Source organism: Cervus canadensis, chromosome 7 (assembly GCF_019320065.1).
Source record: "Cervus canadensis isolate Bull #8, Minnesota chromosome 7, ASM1932006v1, whole genome shotgun sequence".
Taxonomy (NCBI): Eukaryota; Metazoa; Chordata; class Mammalia; order Artiodactyla; family Cervidae; genus Cervus; species Cervus canadensis.
In genome coordinates this window covers 63,089,646-63,104,170 of record NC_057392.1, presented here as the reverse complement: position 1 = coordinate 63,104,170, position 14,525 = coordinate 63,089,646, and the positions used below count along the sequence as shown (strand labels likewise).

General features: G+C 37.3%; 1 protein-coding gene across 2 annotated transcripts; it reads left to right on the top strand.

Moving 5' to 3' along the window:
* Positions 1–26: 26 nt before the first annotated feature.
* NDUFB5 (NADH:ubiquinone oxidoreductase subunit B5) lies at positions 27–14,441 on the top strand. 2 transcript variants are annotated; one of them, XM_043473670.1, is made up of 6 exons: positions 27–259; positions 7,380–7,468; positions 8,024–8,090; positions 8,851–8,912; positions 9,941–10,047; positions 13,767–14,441. In XM_043473670.1, the coding sequence occupies exons 1-6, from the start codon at positions 136–138 to the stop codon at positions 13,885–13,887; spliced, it is 570 nt and encodes a 189-aa protein (XP_043329605.1). In that variant the 5' UTR covers positions 27–135; the 3' UTR covers positions 13,888–14,441. The 2 variants fall into 2 exon arrangements, with proteins under 2 accessions (XP_043329605.1, XP_043329606.1); XM_043473671.1 differs by lacking the exon at positions 9,941–10,047 and having other exon boundaries at positions 59–259.
* The last annotated feature ends 84 nt before the right edge of the window (positions 14,442–14,525 follow it).

Here is a 14,525-nt window from a genome sequence, read left to right as displayed (position 1 = left end):
GCCGACCGGAAGGCGACAAAGGGAATTGACTTTGCCCTCAGTCAACATGGCCCCTTTCCGGCTTCGCCCTCTTTGGAAGATTGGCTCTCTCGGCCTCCGTTACTCTCCGCCGCTGTTCTCTTGCCCGTAATAGCCATGGCGGCGATGAGTCTTTTGCATCGGGCTTCGGTTTCTGCAGTGGCCGCTCTGTCCAGCCGCCGTCTTGGCACTCGACTTGGATTCGGAGGCTTCCTCACCCGTGACTTTCCGAAGACTGTCGGTGGGTACTAGCTCTGGGAGAAAGCGGGATTAGGGAACGTGGGAGGAGAGATGGAGGGCTCTTCCCGGGTGACCTTGGTGGAATCCAGAGGGAGCCGGGAATAAATTGAGGACTTGGGGTTTGTGAGGAGGAGCATAAGCTGTGTGGGGAAACTTAGGGCTTTCCTGAAGTAATCAGGTCGATCGTATTTAAGTCAGTAATTAGAATTTTTGACACACTTTGTCACTCACCTATCCTGTTGCTAATTTGTGCATGAAGCTGAGGTTAGAAAGCGAAGAACTAGGACCTCTGTTTCTCAGGCACACGATTCTTTGTATCTTGCACCTGCGCTAGATTTTACTCTCACAAGGTGGGAAGTAATGTTGCTGAGGGTCCTGACGATGCTAAGTGGTAATATATGGTCAGGTGGAGAGCTCGGGGCTAACTCACTCTCTAGGCACAGTGATCCGCCTTCATGATACTTTCAGGTGTCCACGAAAATGTTTTCATTTACATTTCTTTTAAAATCAGAAGGTAAAGGACTGTAATGTTAATGTGTATGTGATGGTAAATCTAGCCTGAATTGTATTCGTTTTATATCAATGCAGTCACAAAATAATTATTTTTAATGTCTGTTTGGAGAGGAGGGGATCTATATAAAGATCATAGGCCTTTTCCTAGGTCCTAGGAAAGTCAGGGCAGTCGTGGAAGGGTTATTTGGAGCCTCTTGGAGACTGTGGACTGAACTCTAGGGGAATGAATAATCATCATAATAATCGCAAAGCATCAGATGCTTTGCATTCAGTCTGTTTGATTCCCTCTTGGTTTCTGCAAAGTGAATACAATGTTATTATCCCCATTTTACAGATGAGGAAACTGTGACTCAATTATTACAAAAACAGTGCACTACTGTATTAAACTGAATAATAATAATGACAGTTAACACTTATTGAGCATGTATTATGTGCTGGACACCATACATATATTAATGATATTCATTTAATTCTCTTGATCGAAAATGTGCTGTAAGCTAATTGTCCTATACAATAGATGTAGATACATAAGAAGTGAAATTTAAAGGCAGAAAGGTTCTTCTCTGACTTAAAAATATCCTTTTCTGTTTACTGCTCTTCTCCCAATTTAATTTGAGTTATGTCATTTCACATGAAGAGGCATTATACATAGGGACTTAGTGGAAAAATGATGGAAAGGACCAATGGTATTCAATGAATTTCCAGCAGGAATTTGAACCTGCTACAAAGCCACATGTGCTCACATTCCTTGATAAAAATCCTTTGTAAGTCTTTTCTGATTACACATATCCTCTTCACATACCCGCTGCTGCCCCATAGTGTTTGATCATGCCTATCTGGAGATAAACAGAGGTAAAATTTCACTCCTAGATTCTGTTTATACACTACTCCCCGTTCTTGAAGTTCTGGAAGGATCCTTGCAGGTAATCTACACCCTTTCCACTGAGAGCAGAAAAGGATATAATAGCTATAGCGAGTGTTACTGTGTTTTAGCTGTGAACCTGTTTTCAAAGGTATTTTGCATGTGAAGCCTAATCTGTCACTGTGGAATAAAAGTTCATAATCTGCTTTATATTGTTTATGCCTGCCTCTGGGCTTCCCAGGTGGCACAGTAGTAAATAATCCGCCTGCCAGTACAGGAGATGCAAGAGACGTGGTTTGATCTCTGGGTCAGGCAGATCCCCTGGAGAAGGAAATAGCAACCCACTTCAGTGTTCCTGCCTGGACAATCCCATGAACAGAGAAGCCTGGCCGGCTACAGTCCATGGGGTCACAAAGAGTTGGATACAACTAAGCAATTGAGCGCATACAGGCACGCCCGCACACATTTGCTGCCTCTCTGAGAATGTAAGATCCAGCAGAGTAGACAACCTTGTCTGCTTTTGTTTCCTCTGGAGCTGAACTGTTCAGTTCAATTCAGTCTCTCAGTCGTGTCCGACTCTTTGCGACCCTATAAACCGCAGCACGCCAGGCCTCCCTGTCTACCACCAACTCCCAGAGTTTACCCAAACCCAAGTCCATCGAGTCAGTGATGCCATCCAACCATTTCATTCTCTGCGTCCCCTTCTCCTCCTGCCCTCAATCTTTCCCAGCATCAGGGTCTTTTCAAATGAGCCAGCTGTTCGCGTGAGGTGGCCAAAGTACTGGAGTTTCAGCTTCAACATCAGTCCTTCCAATGAACACCCAGGACTGATCTCCTTTAGGATGGACTGGTTGGATCTCCTTGCAGTTCAGGGGATGCTCCAGAGTCTTCTCCAACACCACAGTTCAAAAGCATCAATTCTTCGGCGCTCAGCTTTCTTCACAGTCCAACTCTCACATCCATACATGACCATTGGAAAAACTATAGCCTTGACTAGACGGACCTTTGTTGACAAAGTAATGTCTCTGCTGCCTAGGTTTCAACTCTGGCTCCAGAATTCAATAATTCTGTGAATTTGGGTCATCTCATCTGGGAAGTTAAGTAAAAGACACTTAATTACTCTGAACCTACAGTTCTTCATCTTTAAAAATAGAGGATTTCTTTTTTTTTTTTTAAGAGAGGATTTTTACTACAAATGTGCTTATATTCTGTTGACTTAACAGGGAAATAAAACCAGTCTTATTCTCACTGACAAGTACTTATAACCCTGAGATGTGCTTCCACATGATTTTGCATCTTTTTAGAAATGTTATTTTGAAATAAATGTATCTTACCATAAGAACTGTTTTAAAAAAGAGAGTGATAATTTTAACTTACCTCAAAGGTAGTGGTAAAGAGTGAGTGGAGCGGATCTGCAGCACCAAGCAATACCTTCTTCAAGGCCCTGTGGCCACAACCTTCTTAAACATTTAGTACTGCCATGTTATCATCACCCTCAGCACAGATTAAAGTGCTCTATTTAATTAAATTATTAAGTGTCAAGCATCAGTGGATTCTAGAAACGAGCTTAAGTTCTCTCCTCAACTGCAGAGAACTTTTGTGTTGAAGGCTGATGTCCATATGTTATGACTTTAAAACCTGAGAAGAGTATTAAAATGATTTTATAAACAAAAGTCACGTGGACTGAGTTCGGACATGGATGATGGGGCATGTTAATAGATTCTAGGGACAGTTTTAAGAGGTGTAATTGTCAGAAAAGTAAAGGTTGTGTTTTCTGATACATCTGAAAATGGGGCTCTTGGAATAGGTAGGTTTTGAGAGAGAAGGCTGCAAAAAGGGAAGTCAGGACCACATTAGGGGAGGGGGTGAATACAAAAGGACTTCCAGATGGCGCTAGTGGTAAAAAAAAAAAAAAAAAAAAAAAAACCCGCCTGCCCATACAGGAGAGACGCTGGTTCGATCACTGGGTTGGGAAGATCCCTGAAGGAGGGCACAGCAACCCACTCCAGTATTCTTGCCTGGAGAATCCCATGGACAGAGGAGCCTGGCAGGCTACAGTCCATGGGGTTGCAAAGATTCAGATATGAACGACTGAAGCGACTTAGCACATACATGCTGAATACAAAGCCAAAGTATCTTAACAATTTGGTAGGCAGCCGAGAGTATTCAGCAGAAGAGCAGCATCAGTAGTATGTTTTAGGAAGATGCATCTGAATATTGGTTGACTTATCAAGCGTATTGATTACTTATGCCAGTGAGGTGAAGTGGGCATGGAGAGAAATGGAAAGTTTGAATTTTAGAATCAAGAGGCCTTGACAACTGATGGATGAGGTGTAGGAAGACAAATGAGATTTTTAGCCTGGGTATTTGAGTTGGTGGTACAATTTACTGGGAATAGTCAGAGAATGAGGGAAAAAAATTTAGTTTTGGGGGTTGTCTTAGAGACACACACAAAAATCTTACATTGAACTGTTTGATCTTCACAAGTATCACAGTTGTCCACAACATAACTTTCTGAAGTTATTTGCATTTAAAAAAAAATGGTTATTGAAACCTTCCACATAATTAATGAATACCTAATTGAGAAATTCCAGGCTTTAGAGAGTGGTAGAAAATGCCTGTTTTTGTGGCAGAAGGATCTGAGTTCCAGAAATCCTGCCAGCCAGCTGGTTGTAAGCAGTGTTCACGCTAGTGATTTTAGACTGTAAGCAGATGGTCCTACTGTTAATACAACAACAAATCATGAAAAGAGTTTAGTGCTATGAGGTGTCTTTTAGAACAGTTAATAGTATAACAGTTATCTGGTACATTTAATGACATGAATATTTGTTGTTCAACAGTAGGGTAATTAATATGCAAAGAAAGCAAGAAGTTTACATTACTGTTTAATGTTGCTAGAATGCAGCCAGTCCAAGCTTCCTTCCATAATTTTTTTTTCTATTATAGTTTCTGTATTTATTAATACTTGCATTTGTAAACAGTTGTCCCTAAAACCCCACATAGAGTTGAATCCTTGTGTGTGTGTGTGTGTGTGTGTGTGTGTATGTGTTTCTGTCTGAAAGAGAAAGTTGAGACTTTACTGTCTTTTCTGGGTTTACTTTCAGGGCTCAAAGAAGGATTCCCTCCCAATTTTTTATTTACTTAATAAATGTAAATTCAGTGATAGGGAGCTCCTGCCACTTGCAGACACTAAAGAGCACTGGAGATACAGTACTAAATAATTCAGCTTAGCGCTTATTGTTCTAAAGGAAGTAACCAAATGACATTAAGGAGAATAAGTTGGCGACCAGCTTTGGATAGGGTAGTCAGAGAAGACTTCTTTGAAGAGGTGACATTTGATCTTATCTCTGAAGGATGGAATGAGGAGGTGGCCATTCAAAGAGCCTAAGGAAAGGCTTTCAGGCAAAGGGGAAAGTAAGGGCAAAAACGTGAAAGCAGGAAGGAGTTCTTGATGATGGAAGGAAACCATTGAGATTGATCAGTAGGAAAGATATCTCTTTTTATTCTAAGAGGAGCCATCTGTCAGATTCTTTGAGAGAAAAGACCTTAGAAATCTTCTAGGCCAATCCCCTGTAGTATGCATTGTTATATTCCATTATTGACACTCAAATAACTTCAGAGTGGGGGGGGGGGGCGGGTGGAGAGGCAGTTCAGTTTTATTTTCAACTGCTAAAATTGTCAGAAACTTCTTTCTTGTATTAAGCTAAAAATAGTCTTTCACACATTGATCCTAGTTCTTCCTTTCGGTTCAGTACAGCCGCTGTCAGTTGACAGCCCTCAGCTATTTAAAGACACTTGTCTGGTCTCCATCCTGACTTCTTTTTGGTAGACCAGTAAGCTTCCGTTCTTTCAGCAGATCAGTTTCCAGGGTGTTTGCCATCCTAGTTGCCCAACTTGGGGCATGCTCCAGGTTGTCCCTCTAAAACAGTGTACTCTGGGATGGACACGCTTCAGCAGGTCTAATTAAGAGGTAGGTTGAGGGCTCCTTCTGTTTTGACCCTGTATTTCTGGTACCTCAGATTAAGATTGGATTACCTTTGAGATTTTTTGGTAACCACATGACACCAGTGACTTTTCTTTCTTTTTCTTTTTTGCTCACACCACAGAGTTTGCCAGATCTCAGTTCCCGGACCAGGGACTGAACCTGGGCCACAGCAATGAAAGCCCAGAATCCTCACCACTGGGCCACCAGGGAACTTCCACCAATGACTTTTCTTAAGTTTGTGAGCAACTAAATTTCTGGATGGTTCAGACAGGACTTCCCACTTACTATACTTAATCCTTTGAGATTCAGCATTTTGTAAATGCAGTAGGAGGGATTTGGGGAGCATCCTATTTAATCATTGGTGTGGTAGCAACTCTTAAAGCAGTAGCTCTGTAATGTCAGGAATACCATCTCCACCTCATCTAGGCCATTCATAGAAATCGTGAGAGAACGCTTTGGCAGGTTACTGCATTAAGTAATCCGTACCTTTTGGGTATGATCAGGATGCCCAATGACCAGTTGCCCATTAACAATTTCATATAACTTGCTACTTCTCTCGGCTTATAATGTACCTTCCTTGTACTCCCCTAGACCCCACCAACCTGTCTAAAGAGGAACTTTAATTAGGGCCTGTTCTTTTCTGAGACTGTATTCCTTTCTTTCCTTTGTTGTCCTTATAGATTTGTAATTTTGTTAACTACTTTTTCTCACCCAGCAGGATCTATATACCTTTTATGGTATATACCTAGCAAAGACCTGTATATAGTGGGCACTTAAATAATATTGAATTAGTGAGTGGTTTGTACTATTATCCAACCCATTTTTTTAATGTCCTCTACAAAAATTTCTATTGTATCTTTCAAATAGTTTATGGAACTACATACTTACCTTGTCAAATTCTCTTGTTATTTTAGAGGCCTAAGTAGTATGATTTATACTTAGTAAATTCATGCTAGCTTCTAATTTTCTTGTGAATTAACCTTCTAAGTTCATTGTTCAAGCTGCTGGAGGTGATAGCAAATTTTAAAAGACAGTTCTTGTTTTCAAGGTACTTATATTTCAGTGGGGGCAATTAAAGCAGGTTTGCACACCAGTAGAGTATACAGCAGTTCAGAGGTAGGAGAGCTCTCATCTTGGTTGGGAAGCATTTGGTTTCTTAGAGGATAAGAAGTCATCTGGGTCTAAACAGTAGACTTCAGGAGGGGGAAGGTCATTCCTGACATTCCTGACATTCCTGAGCAGTGAGTACAACCTTTCTGACATCTGTTATGACTGAAATTCCTTTAATAGTTCAAATTCCTGCTGGAGAAGTGTTGAATAATTATCTTTCCATTTATTTTGCATCAAGTCCCTAATGTATATTTCCTCATCATATGTGGCAATTTAAATTAATTTCTGTTGCAGCATTAGCACATATTTATTGCAGAGATAAACAAAGAGTTCTGTGATCCACCAAGAGGGTCTGATCTTCCCACCTGCTACTGGAACAAATTCAAATAATCATTTAGATATTTTTTCAATAAATATCTTGAATATTGATGAATAAATTTGATGAAAATGTTGAATAAAAATGAGAGTTAAAGTTTAGGACAGTACATCTTAAACACACACATATATATTTTGGCAGAGAAGAGATGCTTTATCATGATTCACATTAAACATTTATGCATGTAAATTTTCTTATAATCTGATTTTTATCTCCAAATATAACAATATATCTGTATAAGCCTTGTGTATAATAGGGTAACTTAATATTTTTAGCTCCTGTGCGACACAGTGGGGACCATGGGAAAAGACTGTTTATCATCAAGCCTTCCGGATTCTATGACAGACGTTTTTTGAAATTACTGGTAAGTTAAAACTTTGGTTGAACTAAACTCTACGTATAAATAGGATTTTTTTTTCCTATATAGAAAACATCTTTCATTTTATAAAAGATTTTGTTTTATAAATGCATATTCCTTTTCTCAAAAAATATTGAGATTTTGTAGTAAGGTCTGGTTTGTTATTGAATTTATTTTTAAATTAGTGAGACTTTCCTTTTTTCAAGAAAAATTCAGACATATTGGAGGAATAAATTGAACTATTTCTTTCTTCTCAAGATTATGGGGTTTTGAAATAATCATCTGTGTTCCTTGCCCCCCTCCCAGTCTATAAATTTTAAAACTGAAAATGGATTCATTTGGTAATAATTATTTGTATTGCTAAAATATTCTTTAAATTAGCAAAGAACTTATTGAAGGACTTCTTTAAATATGTAACTCCATTATTTTGAGATGATTTTTTAATTCTTTGTTGTTTGGGAACATTGATCTCGGAGAGTGAAGCAAATATACAGTTGAGTGTGAGGAAAGATAGGAAACAGTTATGTGAAAACTTTTTTTTTTCTTTTTTAATCTTAACAGAGATTCTACATTTTGTTGACTGGGATTCCAGTAGCAATTGGCATAACTTTGATAAATGTATTCATTGGTGAGTATCTTCCCCACCGACTAGACTAGTAAGTTTTTAAGACCTGTATACATTAATATAAAAAAGAAATTATGGTATTAGAAGGAAAAGTTCTTTACATAAAAAGCTTAAGCATGAGAATTCACTTCAACCAAATCTTAATCTGCAGTAATGTATGGTGGTTCTTTTTCTAACTTTTTTCCCCCAAAAAACCTTTAAGGTCACTGACTCTATAGACCACATTAAAGACCTGACTTCTTCCACCTTCTCAAACCAGCTTTGATAAGTCTGAATAAGGAAAACAGAAATAACAGGTAGAAGACAAGCTGAGGGATAGAAGAAATTTTTTTATCCATCCCGGAATATTTTAAGTTATAATCTTCTTAAAAGAATGGATTTGTGAATGACAGTAAATACTAGGTTTTCCTGGAAAATTCTGCTCGAAGTACTTCTAAAACTTGAATCCTTGAATATTTTGTCTACGAGTTTTAGGAAAACTCAGAGGAATAATTTGTTTTTTTTATATCTTGTTACACTAAATAAAAACAAAATGAGAACTCTTGTATAATGCCTATATGCAAAGCCTTACACATAGAAGACATCTTAAAAAATGTGAATGATTTTCCACCAGGTTGAAGTAAATTTAAAATATTAGATATCTTTGTTGCTACAAAACAAAAGCTTCTTTAAAACCACAAGAGATAGGTTTCTTATTTAAATGGTGAAGAATTAACATAAACTCCTGTTACTAAAGTTGAACATCACTGTTTTCTCTTATTAGGTGAAGCTGAGTTAGCAGAAATTCCAGAAGGCTACATCCCAGAACACTGGGAATATTTCAAGGTTGGTATAGGTCACTGAAAGTTACTTTCAGGGTTAGGTGCCTTATCAATGTACTGGTTAATAGCTTAATTTAGCAATTGTGATACAGTTTTAAATTGAGTTTTTTATATCAAGTAAATGATGCATTTTGTGTTCACTTTTTATAAGCAACTTCTTTGGGTAATTATCTGCATTGTTGTATTACCTTAAGCTTCATGGTTGTTTAAAGACCGACTCTGTACTATATTATTAATCTAGCATAATAACAGAATTTATCTTATGTTCTACACCATAGGAAAAAATTGCCCTGATACTAATGCTGGCTGTCATTTTTTGAATACTTACTATATAGCAGGCACTTTGATAGTGTTTTGCAAATGTTATTTCATTTCATGTAAATGGTACTATTATTTTTCCCACTTTAAAGCTGAGGAAACTGAATCTTAAAAGGAGGTAGGTGACCTGTTTCAGGGATAGGGTCGGTATTGGTACCTAGAGGGCCTTGACTCCAAAGCCGGTACTATGAATTAATCATTTTACCATACTGTCATTGCTACTACAGTCCCAGATTAATTCTGTTACTTGTCTTTGCAAGTGTTGTGGTTAGATGGCCTTGATTACAGTGTGTGTTTCCATGTTTTGTTATCTGAATGAATTATATTTTAGAAAAGAAATATTTCATTATTAAATCTTGAGGTAAAGCCATACAGTTAGCTTCTCTTTGCTCACTGGTAAAAACAGCTCCATTTTGGGATCACCAAACCCCACTTTCACTCTGAAATCTGCCACTTAAGATACTCAGAGCATACTGTAATAAGAATTAGCAAAATTTTTGGAGTCAGCCTGGCCTGAGTCCAGACACTGCAACCTAGTAACTGTACAGCCTTGTAGAATTTGCTCACCTGTAAATGAAGACAAATGTGGTTCTACAGAATGAATTATGTAAAAGTGTTACTGATTAACTTGCGATGATCATTTTAGGAAAACAGTACATTGGAAAAGAGACATACTTGTTAGACACTAATCTTAAAACAAATTTTCTCTTGTAGCATCCTATATCAAGATGGATTGCCCGAACTTTCTTTGATGCTCCTGAAAAGAATTATGAAAGAACAATGGCTATCCTTCAAATTGAAGCTGAAAAGGCTGAATTACGGTAAAAGAAGGGTGGGGGGTAGAGTGCAGGGAAGAAAATCCTTTCCTACAGTTGCAAACCACAGGAAGAAATTGAATAAAACTATTTCTTCAACACTGTAAGATGCTCTGTGTAAAAGGGTGAAGATGGCGAGAGGATCAATCTCTTTAGAGTAGAGATGATGCATTGGAGACTAGGAGACTATTAGCAGATAATATCTGTCAGATTACAAGGAATTCTTTTTTTGAAATGTCCTGACTCTTAAGTGCAAAGCAGCCCTCTCCTTCCCCTTCTCTCCACAATTCCCTTTTCTTCTGCACCCAATCTGATCCTTCAAGGTGACCACTATTTAATAATGATTTATTGTATACATTCCTAGAAAAAATTTTATACATTAAAAATATATACTGTATATATCATTTACAAAATGTATTAACACAAATGGAATCCTGTTACCAACACTGTTCTGTGCAGTTTCTTCATTTCATGTAAACACATAGTCATCCCTTGGTATCTGTGAGAGATTTGTTCCAGGACCTCCAGCAGATATCAAAAATCTGAGGCTGCTCCAGGCCCTGTATAAGATGGTGTGGAACAGTCAGCGCTCCGAGGATAGGGAGGGCCTGCTGTATCTTGATGATCTTCCTGTAATAGCATATACTCCATGCTTTCTAATGGTTGCACTGCATGGATGTGCCTTAATTTTTTTAACCAGTAGGGGACCTATTGTTGGTATTTAGGCTCTTTTCAAGTTTTTTGATATTGTACATTGTGCTGTGCTGAATATCCTTATGCATATATTTTGCATATTTATTCAATATATCTGGAATATAAATTCCTAGCACTGGCTCTGTTAACCAAATGTTATGCTTTACATTTTTTAAAAAATTTATTTGTTTATTTTTGGCTGCGCTGGGTCGTCTTTGCTGTGCAGGCTTTTCTGTAGGTGGTGACAAGCAGGGACCACTCCCCAGTTGTGATGCACAGGCTTCTCATTGCGGTAGCCTCTCTTGTTGTAGAGCATGGGCTCTGGGGTGCTCGGACTTCAGTAGCTGGGGCATGCGGGCTCCAGAGCACTGGTCCAGTAGTTGTGGCACACAGGCTTAGTTGCTCCAAGGCATGTGGGATCTTCCCAGACCAGGGATCGAACCTGTATCTCCTGCATTGACAGGCAGGTTCTCTACCACTGAGCCACAAGGGAAGCCCATGCTTTCCATTTTAGATAGCTACTGTCACATTCCTCTTTAAAAAGTTGTACCAGTTGTCTTTCCTGTCATCAATACATAGTAAGTAATTCTGTTTCTCCATACCTTTCCCAATAAAGGAATTTATCAAACCTAAATATTTTTGCTCGTAAGATAGCAAAATTAAAATGTTATCTCATCATTTCAATTCTGTATTTTTTCATTGTCTATTGGTTGTTTGTGTTTCTTTTCTATAAATTGCTCATTTTTCTACTAACTTGTGCATTGATTAAAATAACCCCTTTTGTTTTTGTTGCAGATTTGTTTTCTCTGGCTTGTCATTTGTCTTCTGACAGGGTGGAATTTTTTTTGCAACATAGTGTTTTTTATGTTTCAGATAACAATGCAGTAATACCTAATATATTTTGAACACTTACTAGATACTGATACTTTAATTACTTTATATATATTTGTTTGTTTAATTATCGTTAGGTTTGTCAGTCTTTTTCTTTAGCTTCTGGAATTGTATGTCATGTATACATCTCCGGGAGTAACAAAATAAGTAAATATACAAGTGCCAAATTATTTTTGTAATGTTTGCTCATATTTCCTTTTGCTACTCTTAAATATGATCTTATTTGAGATTTATTTTGCTATTTGGAGTGAGGTTTACACACAGTCAAATGTACCCGTTAGTTCAGTGAGTTTTGACAAAAACAAACTGTAATCACCACCATCAGGTCATTTTGATCACCTGGTGAGTCTCTTTCCTGTCCCTTCAGTCAGCCTCCCTTCCTCTACTCTTGACCCCATGCTACACTGATCTACTTCCCATTCGTTCTGTTTTAACTTTGTAGTTTACAAAAATTGCTATGATATTGAAGAATATTTAAATGATTAAATGAACATATGATTAGCTTGTTTTCTGGATGTAAAATTACATGTACATGTAGTTACCATATAAAACTGTCATTAAGTATTTAAGAGTGTGAAACAGCATTATGCTTCATATTTGGTTAACTTTGGACATTTTTGAACTTCAGACATATACCTTTGGTAAAACACAAGATTCTAAAATTTCTTAGACATATGGAGATCCTGAATAATTTTAAAACAAATTAAAAATAAAAGCAGGACCCTGACTTTTACCCCTAAAAGAAAAATGCCAGTGTGAGCATGGAATGGGGAGTATCTACAGTTTTTTAAAAAATACATGTTTAGGTGTGTAGAAAACTGAAGCGTAAATGAAAGGCATAAAATAGGAAGGGACTGTCTTCCATAGGGAGATAACTATTAGTTTCGATCCTCCACAATTTTTAATACCGTATGCATGTGTATATATACACAGTCACAAATGCTTTTTTCTGTTTTTTAATGAAATGGGAAGATGCTACACATACTCATTTTATACCTTGTTTTTTTAACCTAACAGTATATCTGCTCTCTCCTTTCCATGTTACTATGTGTGTAGATTTCCCTCATTCTTTTTAACAGGTGTGTAGGCTATTCATTATATGGGTGAACCATAATTTGTTTAACCAGTCCTCTGTGATGAATATTTTAATTACTTACATTTTGAATGCAAGAGTAAAAAAGAAAAAAGATTATATTTAATCCCCCCAAAAGAGAAATATGGTTTCTTAATAAATATATTATCTTATACTACCACAAAGATATATTATCTGTCATAGATTGGGTTGGCAAGCTGGTTAAGATTAATAAAGTGAATAAATAACTATGATAAATTTCCAGTGATGTAAACAGTTAGTACCTATGTAGTCTATAAAAATGGAAAGTAAAAGGCCTGATGGAAAAGGGATTATTCCAGGAATGTGTGGTAGTTTATGCAAAGGCTTGGCTGTGAAAGAAGGAACCTATCTTTCTAGAGCAGAGATTATTCAGTTTGTGAAGAAGGATGAGAACGGATAAGTAGACCTTAGAGCTGGAGAATGTTTTTCTTTATCCTGCTTTTCCTTTTCTTTACCAATATTGATGGTCTGTTGACCAGGCTCAGTGTGATGTTGGTGGCTGGTGAATGAAATACCGTCCCTGCTCTCAAAGGGTTTTCTGTCCTAATAGTGATGGGCAGCCAGTATAGACGGCATGCGAGCTCTTCCAGGAAGGCCTGTTCCTCTTTTAATTCCTAGCATTTGGCACAACAGGTAGTCATAATAGTAGACATTCTGTAAATGACTCTCCTAACATTTAAAAGGCAAGAAGACAGGAAATGCATTACCACTGTTCAAGTGAAAGTGATTTGCCCAGACAAAGAATAGGGACGGGAGGAGAGAATTCATTATCATTTCAAGTGATGCTTGAGTGATTAGAAATAATATTCATTGGCTAACTACAAAAGCAAGATAATAAAAGCCAAAATAAGTCCCAAATTTTGCTTATAGGTGTGTATCAGATATATGCATACACATGGATCTGTGGAGGGACATTATATTTTACACAAAAGCAAGACTCTCAAATGGTTGTTCTTCACAGAGATAATTCATTAAATTTATATTTGGAAATGCTGTAATCACAACATCACTATTCTATTTCTTACAGATTAAAGGAGCTGGAAGTACGAAGATTAATGCGAGCAAGAGGCGATGGCCCCTGGTTTCAGTATCCGACCATCGATAAGGCACTTGTTGATCGTTCTCCAAAAGCAACACCTGACAACTAATCTTTCATTTCTCTAAATACAAAGTATACTGTATTTAGGTGAAAATAAATTACTAAATATATTCTGTATTTTTTCTGTGTGATAAAAGATCATTTTCATTGCTCTGTTTCTCAATATTGGTTCAGATTAAGGCTGTTTTGTGTGCGATTTCAGTTTTTTCCTCAGCTTTACTGAGGTGTAACTGATGAAGTTGTAAGATGTTTAAAGTGTACATCATGATGATTTGATATATATTGTGAAAGGCAGATTTAGGTGTCTGGTTTGGGGCTTTCTGTTTCCTCTTTTAAGAAGGTTTAAATATGATAAAAAAAATTCAGAGAAATTGGAATTGTGAACTCGTAAAGGTGTAGCTTTGAACGATTAATGTTTTACTTGTCTGATAAATGGAAGTTAGAGAAATCTATGTTGAATATCAGGAAATATGCAATTTACATACATGTGAGTGTTATAGATACCTGGATTACTACTCAAGGGCAACTCAGAATTTTAAGTTATACATATGTTGCATCAACTATATAAAACATTAACATCTTAATAAACAATTTTTCAGTGAACAGATCTCAAACTTTAATGTTTTCATGGTTTTTAGCCATAAATTGTTCTTTTTAAATATATACACGTGTTCATTTTTTTTTTTT

What these genes read in the sequence shown, in the direction of transcription:
- NDUFB5 (XM_043473670.1), top strand. Translation starts at nt 136, where the DNA reads ATGGCGGCGATGAGTCTTTTGCATCGGGCTTCGGTTTCTGCAGTGGCC. An exon ending in AACACTGGGAATATTTCAAG is followed by an intron (nt 8,913 to 9,940) that starts GTTGGTATAGGT and finishes TTTCTCTTGTAG; the next exon opens with CATCCTATATCAAGATGGAT. An exon ending in GCTGAAAAGGCTGAATTACG is followed by an intron (nt 10,048 to 13,766) that starts GTAAAAGAAGGG and finishes TATTTCTTACAG; the next exon opens with ATTAAAGGAGCTGGAAGTAC.